This window comes from Bubalus bubalis, chromosome 5, assembly GCF_019923935.1.
Source record: "Bubalus bubalis isolate 160015118507 breed Murrah chromosome 5, NDDB_SH_1, whole genome shotgun sequence".
In the NCBI taxonomy this organism is placed as follows: domain Eukaryota; kingdom Metazoa; phylum Chordata; class Mammalia; order Artiodactyla; family Bovidae; genus Bubalus; species Bubalus bubalis.
The window spans coordinates 14,172,317-14,194,921 of NC_059161.1; the positions used below are offsets into that span (position 1 = coordinate 14,172,317).

The following is a 22,605-nucleotide window of genomic DNA, read 5'->3' on the forward strand; positions in this document are numbered from 1 at the left end:
ATGCCTGCCCAAGAAAGTCCATATCAGCCTCGAACACCAACAGAGGGTCCCAAACACTGCACACAGGAGGCCCAGGTATTGTCTGGGGAGACAGGCCAGTGCTATCAAATCTCTAACTGATGTGAGAGATGCCTGGGGTACTGATATGTTTCTGGAAGGGCTCCAAACAACTGACGGGTTAACTGAGCAAATAATACTCAAAGTCAATACCAAAACCAAGATTCCACAATCCTTGAGACTTTTTCAAGACCTAAGAAGAAAAAAGATGGCTTCTTGAGAACTGCTTCTGATCAAGTTGGATTGAGAAGATTAACTCTTTAATTTGATTAAAGAAATTAATTTTTACTTTAAAAATCGTTCATTTTCCATTTTGTTGAAAGTGAGGTTTATAGTTTTTTCTCTAGGAGTCTAGGCTTTAAATTAAAAAAAATTCTCCCAAGAAAAACATTTTTTCCTCTATCCTTACCATCACCTCAAAACAGACAAAATCAGGTATAGTACTTATTGTGGGGAATAGAACAATCCTTTGGTTGGCTTAATAGCATGAATGAAATAAATCCAGGCATCACAGGTCAGTAGACTCTTCTTAAAAATGTTATTTTTTCACATGTGTTTATTTTACTCCACAATGACTCATGCATTTACACTTAAGAATGTATCCTTATATGCACACTCCCAAAAGAACATCAAGAAGTGCCCCATTGCAATCCACCCCCAACCCATGTTAAGCATCTGCATATTCTGCTTTGAAAACGCAATCCAACAGTCAGAACACCCTTCTATACTCTCTTGTCCTTTGAAGTTCATGCAAAAGATCATTAAGAAATCAGCCAGCTATTTGCTTCTGAACAGGGTACTAGGATGGAAGTCTAGAAAGAGCCAATTATTCTCACTCAGTGCCCATCTTTAGCCCCATCCTACTTCCTAGAGATATAGGATTGTTTGTCCCTCAGAAAATTTAGTCCTCTAACAGAAAACTCCAGCAACAAACTAAAGTTTTAATAGATGCTTCAATCAGGCCCAAAGAAGCCTAACTCTAACAATAAAAATAATCAAAACCAGCTATGAACACAACCGCAGTATAAACATTACCTTTCAATCTCTTAAAATGCACTCTGCTCTTGTGTCTCTCCAAGATGACTGTGAGGTTCCACTTAAATAAGCTTACCACATTAAGTAGCAAGAAAACATGCTGAGCAAAGGAAGTGATTTTCAATTTACAGTTAACTGTGTCATTTGCTGCTCAGTAACTTTAGGTGAGCCAATTACTCAAAGTGACTGATGTAGAAGAGGAATTTTATTTTCTTTAGGTAAAACTGTTTCATTGAGAATGAGGCAGTCCTGCACCTACATCTGTCTTTAATTCTCTACTTGCCTACTTTGAAGTAAAATACAAAGAGAAATGAAATAAATAAATGTTAATTTGATTAGCTTAATAAGGTTACTTAAACCAATATTTAAAAGGAAAGTAGCAAAGTGAGAAAGGACACTGGCTCGGACATTAAACACTTCCACTTTTGAAACTGCTCTTGCTACTTGCCAGTCTGATAACCTGAGGAAAACACGTTATCTAATACCTCAAAGTCTGAGTCTCTGAATTTGTAAAAAGGAAGATTAATAGTTGTGTGGGTTTGAATTGAGAAGGTGACTTTAATAAAACACATGTAAAATCTTTCAAAAGGCACATGTTCCATAACTGTTGTCCCTTCATGGTGGAATCACTTGGATAATAACTGTTGTCCCTTCATGGTGGAATTACTTAGATAACTGTTATCCCTTTATGGTAGAATTACTTGGATAACTGCTGTCCATTTATAGTAGAATTACTTGATGACTATCTTTTCTAAAAGACTACTGGACTACCAGAGACAGTAGTAGTAAGAGTAGCAACAATAGCTAACATTTATCAAGCCCTTACTTTCAATCAGATGCTGTTCTACTATTCTTGTAGCTTTTACACATATCGTGAGTTGCATGCATTTGGCTCCTGTCACTTTCTTCCCTAAATTAAACACGTCATTCCTCCTGTAAGTATATATACACTGATAAATATGCATTTATAAGAAATGCATATTAAGAAAACTTAAATGGAAATAGAAACTGCTTTCTTCAGTCGAATCACACCCAACACCAAACATAAAAATCACACCTTTTATAACTCTACATTATATCCATGTGTGTGTGTATGCACTCAGTTATGTCTGATTCTTTGTGATACCCAGTGGACTGTAGTCTGCCAGGCTCCCTTGTCCATGGGATTTTACAGGCAAGCATACTGGAGTTGTTTGCCATTCCCTTCTCCAGGGGATCTTTCTGACCAGGGATTGAACCTGTGTCCCCTGAGGCTCCTGCATTACATGAGGATTCTTTACCCAGTGAGCCATTGGAAAGCCCACATAATATCTATGCTAACATATGATCCTTTCCCTCTTCTGGTTCTAGTCAATTTCTTTTCACTTTCTTAAATTTTTGGTTATATATAAGTTTTGCTTTTTAAATTCATATAGAAGACTTCTATAAATTTAGAAATGAAAAGGACACTTCTACATAGTAGCATGATGTGGAATACCTGAGATTAAATAAAACGTATACTGAATTGGCATCATAAATCAGCATTATCTCATCCTCAGTTTTAACAGTCTTTGCCTATCTGGCCATGGTTTTTCATAGTCTCTGTTGGCAGTTAATTTTAACATCAACTGTTCCTATATTATAGTAAAATCTTTTTTCCCTTAACTTCAGTTTGTCTCCTTACTCTTCTGTTGCAGTTAAAGAATGACAATAATTGTATCAAGCCCTAATTCATAACTCTATCTTGTTTCTGTGTGACAATGCTAGTTCACATATTTTTACTTATTCTTGCTTATATTAAGGTCAATTTTACTTTGTTTTTTTTTGGAAAGAAACTGAGAGGTAGGAACATTTAATACAATTCATACAGTACATTTATAATGGGTATTTAGCACTGATTAGTTGTGCAAGTAGATTCAATCTGCTTTTCTCTTAAGGAGAAAAATATAAAAACACAGGGGCCTCCATGGTGCTGTGCTCAGTCACTCAGTCATGTCCAACTCTTTGAGGGCCCATGGAATTTTCCAGGTGGACCCCACCAGGCTCCTCTGCGCATGGGATTTTCCAGGCAAGAACACTAGAGTGAATGCTACTTTCTACTCAAGGGAATCTTCCCAGCCCACAGTGCACACTCATCTCTTGCATCTCCTGCACTGACAGAGGATTCTTAGCCACTAGCACCACCTGGGAAGTCCAAGAGTCTTCATATTTAACACTAAAAATGTTGACATAGTAAAGGTAAACCTTAGTGGGCTTCTCAAGTTATTTAAAAAAAAAAAAAAGAACTGAAATTTGTTTGACATCAAAAAAATTTGATGGTCAATTTTATTAAAAGACTTCTCGAAGAAAAATTAATTTTATGTGAAGCATTTCAATTCTGGGGATCAATAGTAGAAATATCTTACTTTTTTACATTTCAAATGTTTGACTAATATGCTTTTTTCTCTATAAAATATTTGAATAAAAGAGTATCATTGAAAGCATATCATTATCCAATGTGATACACCACATTAACAAATTGAAAGATAAAAACTATATGATTATCTCAATAGATGCAGAGAAAACCTTTGACAAAATTCAACATCCATTTATGATAAAAACCCTCCAAAAAGCAGGCATAGAAGGAGCACAGCTCAACATAATAAAAGCCATATATGATAAACCCACAGCAAACATTATACTCAATGGTGAAAAATTGAAAGCATTTCCCCTAAAGTCAGGAACAAGACAAGGGTGCCCACTCTCACCACTACTATTCAACATAGTTTTGGAAGTTTTAGCCACAGCAATCAGAGAATAAAAAGAAATAAAAGAAATCCAGATTGGAAAAGAAGTAAAACTCTCACTGTTTGCAGATGATATGGTCCTCTACATAGAAAACCCTAAAGACTCCACCAGAAAATTACTAGAGCTAATCAATGAATATAGTAAAGTTGCAGGATATAAAATTAACACACAGAAATCCCTTGCATTCCTATACACTAACAATGAGAAAACAGAAAGAGAAATTAAGGAAACAATTCCATTCACCACTGCAACAAAAAGAATAAAATACTTAGGAATAAATCTACCTAAAGAAACAAAAGACCTATATATGGAAAACTATAAAACAATGATGAAAGAAATCAAAGATGACACAAATAGATGGAGAAATATACCATGTTCATGGATTGGAAGAATCAATATAGTGAAAATGAGTATACTGCCCAAAGTAATCTATAGATTCAATGCTATCCCTATCAAGCTACCAATGGTATTTTTCACAGAGCTAGAACAAATAATTTCACAATTTGTATGGAAATATGAAAAACCTCAAATAGTCAAAGCAATCTTGAGAAAGAAGAATGGAACTGGAGGAATTGACCTGCCTGACTTTGGACTATACTACAAAGCCACCCTTATGGCAGAAAATGAAGAGGAACTAAAAAGCCTCTTGATGAAGGTGAAAGTGGAGAGTGAAAAAGTTGGCTTAAAGCTCAACATTCAGAAAATGAAGATCATGGCATCCGGTCCCATCACTTCATGGGAAATAGATGGGGAAACAGTGGAAACAGTGTCAGACTTTATTTTTCTGGGCTCCAAAATCACTACAGATGGTGATTAGCCATGAAATTAAAAGACGCTTACTCCTTGGAAGGAAAGTTATGACCAACCTAGATAGCATATTCAAGAGCAGAGACATTACTTTGCCAACAAAGGTCCGTCTAGTCAAGGCTATGGTTTTTCCTGTGGTCATGTATGGATGTGAGAGTTGGACTGTGAAGAAGGGCTGAGCGCTGAAGACTTGATGCTTTTGAACTGTGGTGTTGGAGAAGACTCTTGAGAGTCCCTTGGACTGTAAGGAGATCCAACCAGTCCATTCTGAAGGAGATCAGCCCTGGGATTTCTTTGGAAGCAATGATGCTAAAGCTGAAACTCCAGTACTTTGGCCACCTCATGCAAAGAGTTGACTCATTGGAAAAGACTCTGATGCTGGGAGGGATTGGGGGCAAGAGGAGAAGGGGACGACAGAGGATGAGATGGCTGGATGGCATCACTGGCTCGACGGATGTGAGTCTGGGTGAACTCCGGGAGTTGGTGATGGACAGGGAGGCCTGGCGTGCTGTGATTCATGGGGTTGCAAAGAGTCAGACACGACTGAGCAACTGATCTGATCTGATCTGATCTGACAAAGCCACAGTCATCAAGACAATATGGTATTGGCACAAAGACAGAAATATAGATCAATGGAACAAAATAGAAAGCCCAGATAAATTCATACACCTGTGGACACCTTATCTTTGACAAAGGAGGCAAGAATATACAATGGAGAAAAGACCATCTCTTTAACAAGTGGTGCTGGGAAAACTGGTCAACCACTTGTAAAAGAATGAAACTAGAACACTTTCTAACACCATACACAAAAATAAACTCAAAATGGATTAAAGATCTAAATGTAAGACCAGAAACTATAAAACTCCTAGAGAAAAACATAGGCAAAACACTCTCTGACATAAATCACAGCAGGATCCTCTATGACCCACCTCCCAGAGTAACAGAAATAAAAGCAAAAATAAACAAATGGGACCTAATTAAACTTAAAAGCTTCTGCACAACGAAGGAAACTATAAGCAAGGTGAAAAGACAGCCTTCAGAATGGGAGAAAATAATAGCAAATGAAGCAACTGACAAAGAATTAATCTCAAAAATAGACAAGCACCTCATGAAGCTCAATTCCAGAAAAATAAATGACGCAATCCAAAAATAAGCCAAAGAACTAAACAGACATATCTCCAAAGAAGACATATGGATGGCTAACAAACACATGAAAAGATGCTCAACATCACTCATTATCAGAGAAATGCAAATCAAAACCACAAAGAGGTACCATCTCACACCAGTCAGAATGGCTGCTATCAAAAAGTCTACAAACTAATGCTGCACAGGGTGTGCAGAGAAAAGGGAACCCTCTTACACTGTTGGTGGGAATGCAAACTAGTACAGCCACCTTGGAGAACAGTGTGGAGATTCCTTAAAAAACTGGAAATAGAACTGCCATATGACCCAGCAATCCCACTGCTGGCCATACACACCAAGGAAACCAGAATTGAAGGAGACACCAATGTTCATCACAATGTACCCCAATGTTCATCGCAGCACTGTTTACAATAGCCAGGACATGGAAACAACCTAGATGTCCACTGGCAGACGAATGGATAAGAAAGCTGTAGTACATATACACAATGGAATATTTCTCAGCTATTAAAAGAATGCATTTGAATCAGTTCTAATGAGGTGGATGAAACTGGAGCCTATTATACAGAGTGAAGTAAGTCAGAAAGAAAAATACAGCATATTAACCAATACAGTATATATACCAATACAGTATATTAACGCATATATATATGGAATTTAGAAAAATGGTAACGATGACCCTGTGTGTGAAGACAGCAAAAGAGACACAGATGTAAAGAACAGACTTTTGGACCCTGTGGGAGAAGGCGAGGGTGGGATGATTTGAGAGAATAGCATTGAAACATGTGCATTATCATATGTGGAACAGATCGTCAGTCCAGGTTCGATTCATGGAAAAGTGCTCAGGGCTGGTGCACTGGGATGACCCTGAGGGATGGGATGGGGAGGGAGTTGGGAGGGGGGTTCAGGATGGGGGACACATGTACACGCATGGCTGATTCATGTCAATGTATGGCAAAAACCACTACAATATTGTAAAGTAATTAGCCTCCAATTAAAATAAATACATAAATAAAAGAAAAAAAAAGAAATTATACAGGAAAAAAAACACTTCATAATGCAAAAAAAAAAAAAAAAAAGCGTATTATTGCCAACATCATTTTCTAAAAATCAACAAGCTTTATAACTTCTTATAAAGAATGGGACCTGAGATAAGACTTTGCAATGCATATTCACAAGGATATTAATTCTCAAAGCGCTGTGTGATTTGAATACCAATGCTGTCATTTATCGTCCCTTCTTTTCCCCAGAGAGAAACCTCAGAAACTTTGTGTACAAACTACTTTTCTGTATCCCAAATGAAAGAAGATGCAGGAAAATGAAATTAATGTTATACATTTAATGGTTTAAGTTTAGTGATTTCTCTTACATTTTTCTTGTAAAATTTTAAATTGCTTTTTCCTCAAGTTAATTATCTCTACAAGAAAAATAGCTGAGTCTGGTGAAAAGTTAATGAATGGGCAATTATTTAATTTACTTCAAACTGAATTTCCTTTTCTTGTTTTCAAAACAAATATGAAAGGAATATTTTCAAAGGTTTCTTTTCCAAAAAAAAAAAAATAATCCAAGTTAATTTTAATAAAACAGCCATCCTTGTTGCTCTTCATATCAGTGATTTGGGAGAAGTTACTAAAAATATTAGAAGAGGAATCAAAAAAGGGTCTGGAAATTACACACACACAAATTTTAGTATCATACTAAAATTTTATGAAATTCGTGAATTTTAGTTTCTCAGAGTGGGTTATGAAATAAAATATTCTCTAAGCAAACACTGAAGAGAAAATAAAATACATTCTTTAGGTCAGGGTTAAGTAATGATATAGCTTAGTGTCTTCATATTTGACCTTGAAAATTTTTGCCACTGATTAAAAAAGGAATAATTTACCAGAAACTTTGAAAATAAAAATACTTCCATGGTATCCCCAATGCTTATAACAGTGTCCAATTTTGAATGAAGAGAAAAAGTAAATATTTGATTCCATCCCTGGCTAGTTGTTCTAATTAAGCATCCTCTTGTATCTCAAGACAATGTAAAAATAAATCCTTAAGATGCAGCCAATACAGAGGAAATCTCCAGAGAAATGGACACCAGCTTTCATTCCAAGGAAGGAAGAAAGATTATTTTCTTGAACAGAGACATTATGACTCTACAGAGTATCTGTATCAAGTTCAGTTCCAGAGGTTGGCTGAGGAGGGCTCTGGGAAGGGAATCAATGGAGTACGATTAAGGACCATGACCCTCCACCCTGGAGACAAACGGAGCAAGGAGGATCTGAAGATCCCTTAGAACAAAAGAAGGGGAGAGGCAGGAAATGAGGAAGTGCCAGGTCTCAATGAGAATGTAGGCATTTGCATTCTGGCCAGCTTTCTAAGAATATATCCCAGCTGAATTCTTGCAGAGGGGAAAAGAAATGAATGCAGTAAATCTCTTCCAAACATTCTTTCAGCTAGAAACCTCCATTACATGGCCATACCGAATCTTTACATTACAAAAAGTGATAATTAGATTTTTAAGTATCTTTTGTACCATCAGGTAAAGTTTGTATTGTATTTGATATAGTTTCACTGTTACATATACATTTTTAAAAGAAGCTACGCTCATATGACATTCATTTATTTAATAGCTATTTAAGTCCACTCTCCTGCAGACACTGATTCATCCCATGGTAGACCAGAGGCTCAATGAGAGCTGTAAGGCTCTTGCACTCAGGAGTTCATGATAAAACACCAGAATATAAAAATATAAACAATTAGGGTAATACAATTTTTAATTCCTGTGTTCCACATACAGGATAGAAATTTTTATGTAAATTTTCTTTCAAAGAATGTGGACATCCAAAGTGGAAAAGAATTTGCTATATCAGGGGACAGAAAAGTAAATTGTAAATAAGTATTGAGATAATGACTGAAAAAGAATAATATGAGAAAGGAAATAGAGGATTAATGAGAGACATTATCAGAAGAAATTTAATAAAAGAGAAAAACAGACAAGGGATAACTATAAAAACCTACTTAGACATTTATGAAACATAATCCAATTTAGCATGCAATTTAAAAATAGAGACAGGCACAATGAAAGAATTGCGATGGAATACATATTTGGAATGCCAAACTCCTGAGTTTTTTCACCCTGTGCCCCAATTATGCTCATACCATATATAGTTCCAAATGAAGTCATGCACTCAACAGTGAAACCAACTGAAGTATTAAACTTCAAACTCCAATCTGAACTGTTAATTTGTACACAGTGGTGGTTTGTTCCTTCCTTCATTCATTCATTCTTCCATTCATTCTATATGAGCACATTCTATATGCCAGGCATTTTACTAAGGGATTCAGTGATTAACTCAGACATAATCCTTCACTATGAAATCCCAACTACTTTGTGACAGAATGAGGCCATGAGATATGACCAATCCTGGAGGACAGGACGGGATTCTCTGAGGAAGTGGTATTCCAGATGAGATTTTGAAAACAGGATTTTAAACTCGATTAAAAAGCATGGACATTAGGGCAAGATGAAGAACAAGAACTTCCTATGCAAGGAGAGGAGAAGGAAATGGCAACCCACTCCAGTATTCCTGCCTAGAGAATTCCATGGACACAGGAGCCTGGTGCGCTACCATCCATGGGGTCACAAAGAGTCGGACACGACTGAGTGACTAACACACACACATGCAAGGAGAGTAGCACATGCAAGGGCCCCACGGGGAGACAGGTGAGGATCCAGACACAGGAGACTCTATGCAAGACCCCTAGAGCAGATCTCAGGCCCAAGGGAGACAGTGGCTCCAGAAAAGGCTGACAGGTAGACAGGCCTCAGGTCACTCAGAAATTTGGGAAGACTTGGGTGAAGTGAGCGTAGGAGGTGAGTGGACAGGGTATTAGAGGGGAATGTTGAGGGACTTTTTTTTTTTAGATCTTTTGTCTGCTGGTCAGAGTAGAGAAAGTCCTGGAAAATCAAAGCAAGAATAAAAACAGGGAAATCACTTAGCTTTTTTGCATTAATTCAGCCTAAAGATACAATTATGACCAACCTAGACAGCATATTAAAAAGCAGAGATATTACTTTGCCAACAAGGGTCCATCTAGTCAAGGCTATGGTTTTCCCAGTGGTCATGTAAGGATGTGAGAATTTGACTGTGAAGAAAGCTGAGCACCGAAGAATTGATGCTTTTGAACTGTGGTGTTGGAGAAGACTCTTGAGAGTCCCTTGGACTGCAGGGAGATTCAACCAGTCCATTCTAAAGATCAGTCCTGGGTGTTCATTGGAAGGACTGATGCTAAAGCTGAAACTCCAATACTTTGGCCACCTCATGCGAAGAGATGACTCATTTGAAAAGACCCTGATGCTGGGAGGGATTGGGGGCAGGAGGAGAAGGGGACGACAGAGGATGAGATGGCTGGATGGCATCACCGACTCAATGGACATGAGTTTCAGTGAACTCCAGGAGTTGGTGATGGACAGGGAGGCCTGGCGTGCTGCGACTCATGGGGTCGCAAAAAGTCGGACACGACTGAGAGATTGAACTGAACTGAAAGATACAATAACTGGGACTATGACATGCTAATATTAATGAATGAAAGTCAACTGATATAAAAATTATTAAGAAAGTTAAAAACCAAGATTTGATTGATGGTTTGGAGGGGAAAAGATGTGTATATTAAGGATGATTCAGAATTTTGGTGAATAACCAGGATACTACAGGTATAATTCACAAAGATAACAAACAGAAGACAAAGAACAAGATTTAGAACCATATTAGAAGGAATGGAAAGAGAACATCTGTGAGTTTCACTTTGGAGTGCCATTGTGACATCCTGGAGACTGAAAGACGGGTCTGATTCTCAGAGGAGAGTTCCAGGCTAGAAATGTATTTATGTGTGTATGGATGATTTTTCCTAAAGAGAAAAAATAAAAATGAGACAAATAAATGGGGCCAGTTTGCAAACCTACTAGGATCCTAAACATTTAATGGCCAACTGGGGGGAAATGAGCTGCCTAGGAAGCTTAAGAAAAGTGGGACAAAAAGTGAAAGAATATGTAAAGGAAGAGAATGCCTCAAGATGAAGGGAGAGGCCAGTATTGCCAACTACAAAGACGTTTAACTAACATCCTGACAAATGAAATGTTTCCACAGCATTTAGCAAAGCCAGAGATTATGTGTCACCAGTTAGAGCTACATAGAGCATGGGTGTAGGGACGAGATTGAAACAGACTAAGAGGTAACTGCAGAAGGCACGTGGGGAAAAGACGGCAGGGAATACTGACAACTTTCCAGGCACTGAAGGAACTGAGAAATGAAAGTTGCTATTTGTAAGAGAATTTTGAGAACCAACAGTGATTTGTTGGTTAGTCTGTTTTGTTTCCAACAGTTGGATTCACTGGGACAGGGGTTTGTTTTGGAGGTAGACTTGAACATATTTATAGGAAATAGAAGAGGGGGTGGGAGGAATTGGGAGATTGGGATTGATATATATATACACCATTAATACTACGTATAAAATAGTATAAATAAACTAAAGAGAATCTCCTGTATAGCACATGAACCCTACTCAATACTCTGGGGTGACCTAAAGAGGAAGTAAAAACAAAAAAAGAGATGATATATGTATATGTAGAGCTGATTCATGTTGTACAGCAGAAACAACGACACTGAAAAGTAACTACACTCCAATTTTTTTTAAAAGTAAATGGGAAACCTAAAGCAGTTTAAATAAAAAAAAAAAAAAAAAAACAGCTTGAGAGCATTAAGATCCTGAGAAAGCCAAGGAGTTGTGATTAAGTAGAGAATGTGGATAGGATGGGTATCAAATGCATGTGGATTACACGTAAGGTATGAGGAAGCCAAGACCTTCCATTTAAAAGTGCCTGTGTGTGAAACAGTGAGACAGCTTGCTCAGAGTGGATCATTAGCCGAAAATGGTCCGTAGTAAAAGGGCAATGGAATACAGGTTTAAGAAGAATAGCTAAAGTTTGCAACTGTCACTGGGAGGCGTGGGAGATATAATTGACCAAAGAAACAGAACTGGATCATGGGAGCATTGAGAGTCCAATGGAAGCAGGTGGCTGTGTATTTATAGTAAAATCAACCTGCCATATCGTGAGACTCCAGTGGCACCTGGCATAGTAATTTTGGTCCTTCAGGAATGAAGTTTTGCCTTTTGAACAAAAAAACAATGGACAAGAAAAAAAGCTGTGTTTTTGATATGACAAGACTCTGAGCTAGATTGGAAGAAAGTGAAAAAGGAGACTCTGAAGGCCTGGGAGACAGGATAGGGATCACTGGACTGGAATGTTTGATGAGGGTGAAGAAGCAGTTGTAGTAAGAAGCTGTAACAAGCCTGGTGGACAGATGGTTGCAGCAGGAGATTAAAAGCTTGAATGAGTGACCTGAGAGAAAAGAATGAATTGGGTATTCTTGCCTGGGGAATCCCCATGGACAGAGGAGCCTGGCGGGCTACTGTCCAAGGGGTCACAAAGACTTGGACATGATTGAGCAACTAAGCACAAACACGCAAGGTCCAGAGGGTGTGTGGGAATAGAAGACTGAGATGGAGGAAAGGAAAGGTCACTGAAGACCAGGTCAGGAACTGAGAGGAGAAGGTTCTGACAGGTCATTCCAGTCACTGCGGAGGTGCCTTGGAATGATGGCAGCCCTAAAGGGGACAGGTAAGCCAATGATCCAGTCATCAACAGCTTCAATGAGCAGTGCCCAAAAAGACCTATAGGTGATTGCAGCAGAGACCATCCATGGAGGACAGGATAGTAAAACAGCCTCAAAGAAGCAAGTTATTAAAAAAAAAAAAAATCAATGGATTTGAGAAAAATGACCTCAACGAGGAATGAGGAGAAGGTACATGTTAACCTTATCTCCAAGTCCTATTTTTCAGGATAACATTTTAACCAACTATTCGTCTACTCTACTAACAAAACTATACTTACAAACATTTATATAGATGACTTAAAGTAAAGAATTTTTAAGTTATCCTAATTATAGCACAACGATTACAGGAAAAAAATTAACTGTTCCTTATGAAACAGAGAAAGGAGCCAGCGAAAGGAGTCATCTAGTGCTCAGTTGTATCTGACTTTTTGCAGCCCCCATGGACTATAGCACACCAGGCTCTTCTGTCCATGGAATTTTCTAAGCAAGGATACTGGAGTGGGTTGCCACTTTCTACACCAGGGTATCTTCCTGACCCGGGGATTGAACCCACATCTCCTGTGTCTCCTATATTGGTAAGTGGATTTACCACTGAAGTCATCTAGCTGCTGCTGCTGCTGCTGCTAAGTCGCTTCAGTAGTGTCTGACTCTGCACGACCCCATAGACGGCAGCCCACCAGGCTCCCTCGTCCCTGGGATTCTCCAGGCAAGAACACTGGAGTGGGTTGCCATTTCGTTCTCCAGTGCATGAAAGTGAAAAGTGAAAGTGAAGTCGCTCAGTCGTGTCCGACTCAGTGACCCCACAGACTACAGCCTACCAGGCTTCTCTGTCCATGGGATTTTCCAGGCAAGAGTACTGGAGTGGGTCGCCATTGCCTTCTCCGGAAGTCATCTAGAGCAGAAGTCAATAAACTTTTCTCTGAAGCATCATACAGTAAACACTTAGGCTTTGTGGGCCAGTCTGTCACAACTACAGAACTCTGCCTCTGTTGCAAGGAAGCAGCTACAGACAATGCATAAATGAAGGTGGTGTTTTGAACCCAATCTGTCCCAATTCCATGTGTATCATTCAAGTCAGAAAAAGTGGTATTGGAATCTAAAAACTATTCCTTTCAGACTTAAAACTGAAGATGATCAGCCAAAAGTTCATGATTTTCCTTTCCCCTGAAAGAAATAAAATTAAAAGAAAGCACTCACCTGAACATAGAGTTCTCTGAGCTCATATTGAAATTTCTTGGGATCTGTGGTAACTGTTACTGGGCCAATCTCTGTGGAGATAAAAATGCCGTAAGTCAAGAATAGTGCTCAATAGCATTAAAGTCTTCAGCGTACTGTGGTTGCGAATGTCCTTTCACTATGCACTGTACAGTTAATTGAACAATTAGAAATAGTCAACAAAACAACAAAGACCATTTCTCAATTTAGAGCTACCAAAGACTACTTTCAAATTTGGCATAAATGATGCATACTTAAAACAGTGAATTTTTAGCCTTAGGAAATGCAAAAAAGTGAAAGTGAAAGTCACCCAGTCGTGTCCAACTTTGCAAACCCATGGACAAAACAGTCCATGGAATTCTCCAGGCCAGAATACTGGTATGGGTAGCCTTTCCCTTCTCCAGGAGATCTTCCCAACCCAGGAATCGAACCCAGGTCTCCCGCATTGCAGGTGGATTCTTTACCAGCTGAGCCACCAGGAAAATGAAAAGAGGGAGTTAAAATGTCACAGGGCAAAGAATCGGGAGACACCAGTTTCAGTCTCTTTTCACTCTCACCAGTTAGTGAATATTTATGGAGCAACTATTTTGTTGTTGAACTCTAAATTAATCATTATCCATCTTTTAATTTTGATTTATCAACTACAAGTTGTAAATTTGTTTGCAAATAAAACATTTAATACTAAACCAAAAAAAAAGCCAAATGACCCTTCTTTGTCCACAGGGTTTTAAGAACTTGCAGGAGCACAGATAGGAAGATCAGAAGCACAGATATCAGGATATTGAAAGTTTAAACACAGTCGCTACCACTTCATTTGCCATAGCTGGGGTTGCTGTCCCTCATTATCATCATTCTCCTAAACTGCCTTTAGGAGAATTACCTCTGGGGTCACTGCAACCCTCATGACTGTCCTAATATAATGCACAAACCATTGTTTCAAGTGGAAACAAGTAGGGGGACCGTTTCCTGGTGAAAACCAAGACCTAAGTCAGGTGAAGAGAAGAAGTCCAGATACCAGTAGGGTTAAGTTGATAGAAATATAAATATAGATACACACACAGAACATGTTTATTTAATAGCAAACATTTTAATCTGCAAAGACCATTTTCTTTAAAATAAAAAAATTAACCTTTAAAATAGACAAGCTGAAACTGGCCTTTACAGGTACCAATTACTTCCCCCAGAAAACATCCATGGGTGTGTATTTAGTCACTCAGTCATGTCCATATCTTTGTGACCTATGGACTGCAGCCCACCAGTCTCCTCTGTCCATGAGGATTCTCCAGGCAAGAATACTGGAGTGGGTTGCTATGCTGTTCTCCAGGGGATCTTCCCAATCCAGGGATCAAATCCAGGTCTCCCGCATTGCAGGCAGATTCTTTACCAGCTGAGCCACTAGGGAAGCCTGGAAACACCCATATGTTAGTCATTCAGTTGTGTCCGACTATGCGATCCCACAGACTGTAGCCCACAAGGCTCCTCTGTCCAGGAGGAATTCTCCAGGCAAGAAGACTGGAGTGGGTAGCCATTCCCTTCTCCAGGGGATCTTTCTTACCCAGGGACCCAGGGATCAAACCCAGGTCTCATGCATTGCAGGCAGATGCTTTACAGTCTGAGCCAGCAGGGAAGCCTGGAAACATCCATATATTTAAGTAATAGTTTAAAATTCATCCAAGTATCATGTGTACAGACATAGCACCTTAAATTCCTAGGGCAGATGAAAGTTTTTCTATTTTATGTAATGAAGATAATAATACAAAATTATAAAGATACTTAACATTTAGTTTTTATGAGACATTAGCTTCAAACACATACTGTTAGAATAGGACTTATGACTTCAAAGGATAATAATTAATGAGCCAGGCCTTCTATAATATACTAAATGTGATACAAAAACAGATTGCAGAATTTTAGAAATAAATGAGGTAAACTGGATAGGAAGCATGATATGCTTGTCATAGCCCATGTAATTTTTCTTAGAAATTACACAAAAATATGTCTCCATTCTTCACCACAGATTAGACATCTTGCAGCATGCAAAAGGAATGAAGAGGTGATTGGAGAAACTGTGTGAAAATGCAAACATCTGAATTCCATACAGAGAAGAACAGTCATTAGCTATGTAAACGTCATGTTCTGAGTATATGGAAAATCAGAGAAGACTACTCCCTCAAGACTAAACAAAGGCATACTTTGCAAAGGAATGCAAAACAGCAAAGAATATACCAGGCAGTTACACCCTGACATATAAATTGTCAGCAGCACCATCAAGCCACGCTTCTGTGCTTCTACATGGCATAATACTAAAATATTCTAGAATTCAAAACTCAAGAACCAGAAAGGAATAAAAGAATACTAGAAAAATCAATTATATGAAAATAAATAGTACAGACATGCAAGAACATTCCTTATAATAACAATTTTTTAAATAGCCCTGACACATGTCTGTCTTCAATAGTAGAGATTAGGGGATGCTATTAAAATAGGAGAACTGATTAGCCTTCATTTAATTATCGAGAGATTCAAATACCCACCTGTTTTCAACAAAGACAGGAAATATTTCCTGAAGCTCATTTATATACATTTTTGCAAATCACACTGGACACTTGAGATAAATCTTTTATCAGTTATAAGAAATACTCAGATCAAAAAAAAAAAAAAAATACTCAGGAGAGATAAAGCCTTGCCAGGCTGCCATATCCCTCCAGCTATAAGCATCTTTTCCAACTCTTTTGAATGGAATGATATAACTTTTTGGCAAAATCAACCTTCCTTTCAGGACTTGTGTCCATTTCAGCCTTTCTCTTCATTTAATAGAGCCCTACACCAGCTGTGTCATGAGCAATTTCCTCTTCTCTTCCTTTTTTCCTCGCCTTCAACAACATTCAACAGGTATAACTTTGTCTTCTTTTCCTGACTGAGCATGGTCCTCTATTGCTTACAGAATTGAATGAGAACTCTCCAAAGCATTGCAGGTCCTCTCTTCTATGTAGCTAATCTTCAAACTTCGTCACACTGCTTAGCATGAAGACACTGCTCTTCCTTCACATCTTTCATGGCCATTCCCACGTCTTTCATCTGCCCAGACACCTCTCACTCTAGAAAGTATGAATCAAGTCCCATCTCCTTGGACATTCTGCCATTTCTTCAGTAAACATTAGTGTTGGCTGACGTTTGTATGATAAAGACACAGGAAGAATGAAGGGGCATAACGTTTAACAGAATAAATGATCATATCCCATTTTATTCAATGACTTTATCTGGTTGCTTACCAAAATAACACCTATATAGATATACTGGGTTGGCCAAAAAGTTCGTTCGGTTTTCTCCAGTTACAGGAAAATCCGAATGAACTTTTTGGCCAATCCAATATAAAACAGCCATCATTTTGATATTTGGCAAAACTAATACAGTTATGTAAAGTTTAAAAATAAAATAAAATTAAAAAAATAAATAAATAAATAAAAAGTCAGAGGAAAAAAAAAAAAACACACAAAACAGCCATCAGTCTCCAAAGAGAATCCTCAAGCTTGATGGGGCATTAAAAATCCTTTGATTCAATTTTGTTATCTACGGACAAGAAAACCTGAGGTTCAGAGATGATGAAATTGAAAAACTTTGATAGTGAAGAAAGAGGTTAAGACATCTGAAAACATTCTCTATACTGAGCAACCTCCACAGCTCACTAACATTTCCTCTTTTCCAAGATCTTCATTCTATCAATGATTATATCACTGTGAACTTTCTCCTTTCCTCTGGATCATTGGCAAAACAGGTCATATTTGGAGTACTTAAACTGATGCACACAATATCTAGAATTCTTGATTGTCATGTGCCTGGGTATTTGAAAATAGATTAAAAGAAACAATTTTTTTCTTCCAGTTTTACTGAGATGTAATTATTATGACATACAACACTACATAGGGACTACCCTGGTGACTCCGGGTGAAGAATCTACCTGCATTTCAGGAGACCCAGGTTCAATCCCTGGGGTGGGAAAATTCCCTAGAGAAGGGCAAGGCAACCCACTCCAGTATTCTTGCCTAGAAAATCCCATGTACAGAGGAGTCGGGCAGGCTACAGTCCATGGGGTCACAGAGAGTCGGACATAACTGAGCGACCAACACAAGGCAAGGAGCAACTAACAGTTTCACTTTTTCACAATAAATGCAGAAAGAAAAGTATGGAAAAAGTAGTGTGGGAGTACTAATACAGAAAAAGCACTTTTCAGAATGAATCAAGGAGATTTCAAAAAGGAAATGAAAATTTAGGATTTCAAATTAGAAAAAATGAAAAAGTACTTTACTAATGTTAATTTAAAAAAAATTCTATATATCAAGTTTTCACAACAGCTCTGTATTTCATCAAATTACTGCTATTACCTATGGTTCAGTATGGTGGTGGTTTTCAGTCGTGTCCAACTCTTTGCTAACTCATGGATTATAGCCCACCAGGCTCCTCTGTCCATGGAATTCTCTAGGTAAGAATACTGGAGTGGGTAGCCATTCCCTTCTCCAGGGGATTTTCCCAACCCAGTGATCGAACCTGGTCTCCCGCATTGCAGGCAGCTTCTTTACCATCTGAGCCATCAAGGAAGCCAATATTATTATACAAATAATTGAAGGTGGTATGATAAGCCAAAGCCAACCAGTCCCTTTCAAGGGTCCCACCATACTGTCTACCTGTGACCTGAGAGCATCTATCACATGATATGTGATTGCCATTGCTTTTTGTGTCCCTCACTTGATTATCAGCCTAAGGAGATATACCTATAAATAAATTCTAAATAAACATTTGAAGATGAGAAGACGGGAAACGAAAGAATAAAGATTAAGCCCAGGTCTTCAGACCCTTCATTTCGTGTGCCTTTCATTTTACTGTGGAACCTCCAGGCTACAGCTAAAGATCACACTACATAATCAGCATGACGACACTCACTAGTTAACTGAATAGTTGACTTCCTCTTTACACAAAGTATTTATTCTTTCATCAAGTTATTGATGCAGATAGTCAACACGTACAATTTCCCACATACTGCTGATCTTCAAAAAGCAAAAGAAACATTAAGGTAAGGAATATGAATTATAAGTACAAGGAGCAAGTTACACTTCAGAAGATCATTTTTGATTAAAAAAAAAAATGTCTGAAACTCTAAACAAGTCTTTCCTCTTCTCATTGATTGTGTTATTTCCCGTTTCCTAGGGATTTATCAGATGGGTTGGATTTATTTCCAACATCTCAGCCATTGTTCTCCTAATCTGAGTTGCTGGATTGAATTTGAGCAAATAATGGAAAGAAGTTCACAATGTAGTATTTTCTTTTACTGCTTCACTTGGCAAGATCAATATCCAGTTCCTCACTTCCTTCTTCCTTTTCACTAACAGATTTCTACTCCTTACAGTTTTTCTTTACTCAAAGTGGTTCCTTGATAACAAGAGGTATATTTACTGCTGCTTGCTGGAGTCTCACACACTTTTTGTGAATGGTTTGGTAACAATGCTTACAATTTCCTTGGTTTTTAAAAATATGTAGTTTTATATTTATAACTGTACATAAATATGCCAAAAGTTAAAATGAAAACCCCTAAGCTGCACTATAAATTAATCAATATTTGCAAAGCATTACAAAAGGTCAAAATAAATATATAAATCACAGTGCTTGCCACAGAGGAAATTTAAATATAGCTGAAAATTTTTAAAAATAGCAAGCTATGAAAAATTAATCTAGCCTCAGAGAAGGGCAAATATTTTCAGTGTCCAGAGAAATACCCCTGAGCTCTTGGGAAATACACAGTGAAGACATCAGGGAGAAGATGTGGTATGAGTTGGGACTTGAAGAGAACACTGAATTCACAGAGGGTGATATCAGAGCAAAGAAATTCTAGGCACTGGGACATGGCCTGTTCAAAATGCCTTCTATGAGCTGACTCTCAACACATTCACTTTCTAAAAATTCTACTCTCAATTAATTTTACACAAATCAATTATAATGTCTTCTGTGCAAAACTGTAATATAAATATATACATATTTAAAGCATTTAAATTATTTAAATAAAAATCAATAATTATGTTTCTTGCTTTGGAATGTTACAGAAAATCAGATTAATAAGTATACTTTCATTGTTTTCAATTTAACAAGATACTCTTTCCAGATTTCTCTCTCCTCATTTAATTATAATGTTGCTGTCCAGCACCATTTTTGCATGATTTGCATCTAAGTCACAAAAAAGAACTGACTTTGAGCTGAGCTAATGTCAAAGATATTTCAGGACTCATTTAACTGAGTACATGCCTGCTCACATTAAAACAGGTAATTTTCAAGACCACTTAAAGACCCTTAATGATTGTTTTGACGTGAAGTGATGTAACTTGGTGTGTTTTATAAAATCTGAGTCAAGGATGAATTCATGCACAGTATGTAATATTGATTACATACACAGCATTCTGTTTTACTTTCCAAAGAGGTTATTCATTTAACAATGAGTTGTATAATCTTAAACACATTGCACTTAGCACAACTGTAGATAATGTATGTATATTGCAAGGGTCATTTCACTTAGACTGAACAGGATATAGAAAAAATCATGCACATGAATTCAGCAATGTTTCATAGCTGTTTAGAGCAGGAAGCAAAGAAGAATGCCTTAATAACTGACACAGGATCATGAGGTATACTGAGTAGGATGTTATTGCTTAGACTGGACTTTGGCCAGAGCTCCAGCAAGCACTCTTGCAAAAACAGCCGTGGGATTTTTAATGACCCAACAAAATCCAGATTCTCAGTTTTGCCTGTACTCCTAAATATTTAAATATCAAAACATACCCACGCATTGGTAAGTTACACTCAGAAATATAATAAAACATATAATATTTTAAGTCATGCTATTTTAACAAATTTAATAAACAAGCTCTCCATTGTGATTAAGGTATTCCGAAAAAAAAAAAAACAAGAAGAAAATAGATACTACGTTCAAGAATATTTTAAAATTTAAATAATGATATTCTTACAGAAAAATGTGTTTTAAACTTTAAGATTAAAAAAAAATATGACAATTCATTTCAAAGTTTTCATTGTTCTCTTAGACAATTCCTTAGCATTACTGGTCTTCCAAATAAATTTAGGCAGCAGGGAGGGATAAAGAAAAGAAAAATTATGAAAAGAGCAGTAAAGTATTTTTGAAAAAGAAAAAAATATGCTTGCAAACCCTTAGAAAAGAATCATTAATACTGCTGAAATTTCAACATGTTAGAATAGACAATCTCAGTCCTGATTGTTTCTACAACTTAACAAATGCATGGAATCCTTTGATCATGTTTTCAGGGAAAATGTAATTCAGTGGTCCAAAACCATATTCATGAAGTAAACACTTTATCTGCAAACAATGAGAATCAGAGACATGGCAAAAATATAGATGCTTTTATGTATCTGTATGGAGAAGGCAATGGCACCCCACTCCAGTACTCTTGCCTGGAAAATCCCATGGACTGAGGAGCCTGGTGGGCTGCAGTCTATGGGGTCGCTAAGAATCGGACACGACTGAGCGACTTTACTTTCACTTTTCACTTTCATGTATTGGAGAAGGAAAATAGCAACCCACTCCAGTGTTCTTGCCTGGAGAATCCCAGGGACAGGGAGCCTGGTGGTCTGCTGTCTCTGGGGTCACACCGAGTTGGATACGACTGAAGTGACTTAGCATAGCATAGCATGTATCTGTATATATGTTATGCGTGAGGTATTCCCTGAACACTTGCATTCATTCATTCATTCAACAAACAGGCATTCTATCCTAAAGTCTGGTTCAAACTGTCAGGAGAAAGCAAATATTTACATTTAAAGAGTGGAGGTTTGAGTATAAGAAAGTCGGAAATATCTGGGTGTATCTTACAAACTAAGAGGTGGTTGAATGGACTTATGACCAGTACGTTGTATAAAGCCCTAATCTCAAAAGGATCCCTGCCTTGGGGTTTAATGCTTTGCAGTCACTGTCCTGAAGTAATTTTATCTCTTAATTTGTGTTTTGTAAAGCAAAGTTCAATGGGCAGATGTAACAGGCACTGCAAACCTGGAGCCTCATTTCCACAGTCCTGCCCCACGCCACCTTCAGGGGACAGGGCACCTGTTCTACTCCCTTAAAGCCCAAGCCCTACCCAGCAGCCCCATCCCTGCTTCTGCTGGCTGTCACCATCCGCCAGCTACCCAGCGAGGACCTAGATATGAGGATGGGGAGGGTTAGGATGAGGGCATGTGACAGTTGGTCAAGGCTAGACGCCAAGTCTTAGCCTCTCAGCCAGGACAAGCCTTTTCATACACTCCCAATTCATGCACCAAGCATTTCCCAGCACCTAGCACCAAAGTTTATAAATCCCTGGGGGCCGCTTGTCTGACAAGGGTTGAGGCAGTGGGGCCAGGGACAGAGGAGATGTCTGTTTCAACTTCACCTGTTTCCAGCCTGAGCACAGTGCTTGGGTCCCACTGGCACAAGGGGGAACTTGACAGCCTGTATCCCTAGGGACCTTAGGGGCCACGGTGGGTCTGCATTTGACCTCCAGGTATCCTGGTACCCACGGGTGCTCGTTTTGCAGGTACCATGTTGGGAGGATCTTCTTTTCCTCCTTGCAACCCACTGAAGTCTAGATTAAACTATTAGCATGAATTTTACCATCTATCTTTATTTTGTGAAATGCCAATTTTAAATGCAAATATCAGAATATTTGACTAGTATGCAGATTTATGCAAACTATACAATTTGTATTTCATCGCTGGTTACAGATGGTGCCTCCAGCTGTCCAGAAGAAACACACAAGTCAGATTCAGCAAGATTAAAGGAGGAACCATTCAGTCACAGTATGAATACTCCAAGTTTATCATGACATCAAACTAAGGAGTACTTCTTATTGAAAAACATAAAAGATTTTTT

General features: G+C 38.1%; 1 protein-coding gene across 5 annotated transcripts in view; it reads right to left on the reverse strand.

Moving 5' to 3' along the window:
• The window catches only part of HMCN1 (hemicentin 1), a 546,437-nt gene that overhangs the window by 410,048 nt on the left and 113,784 nt on the right, over positions 1–22,605 (reverse strand). For all 5 annotated transcript variants that reach the window (XM_044942718.2, XM_044942717.2, XM_044942719.2 and 2 more), the window contains exon 2: positions 13,671–13,741. In XM_044942718.2, coding sequence (XP_044798653.2) covers positions 13,671–13,741 — 71 coding nt within the window. The remainder of the gene's footprint in view (positions 1–13,670; positions 13,742–22,605) is intronic.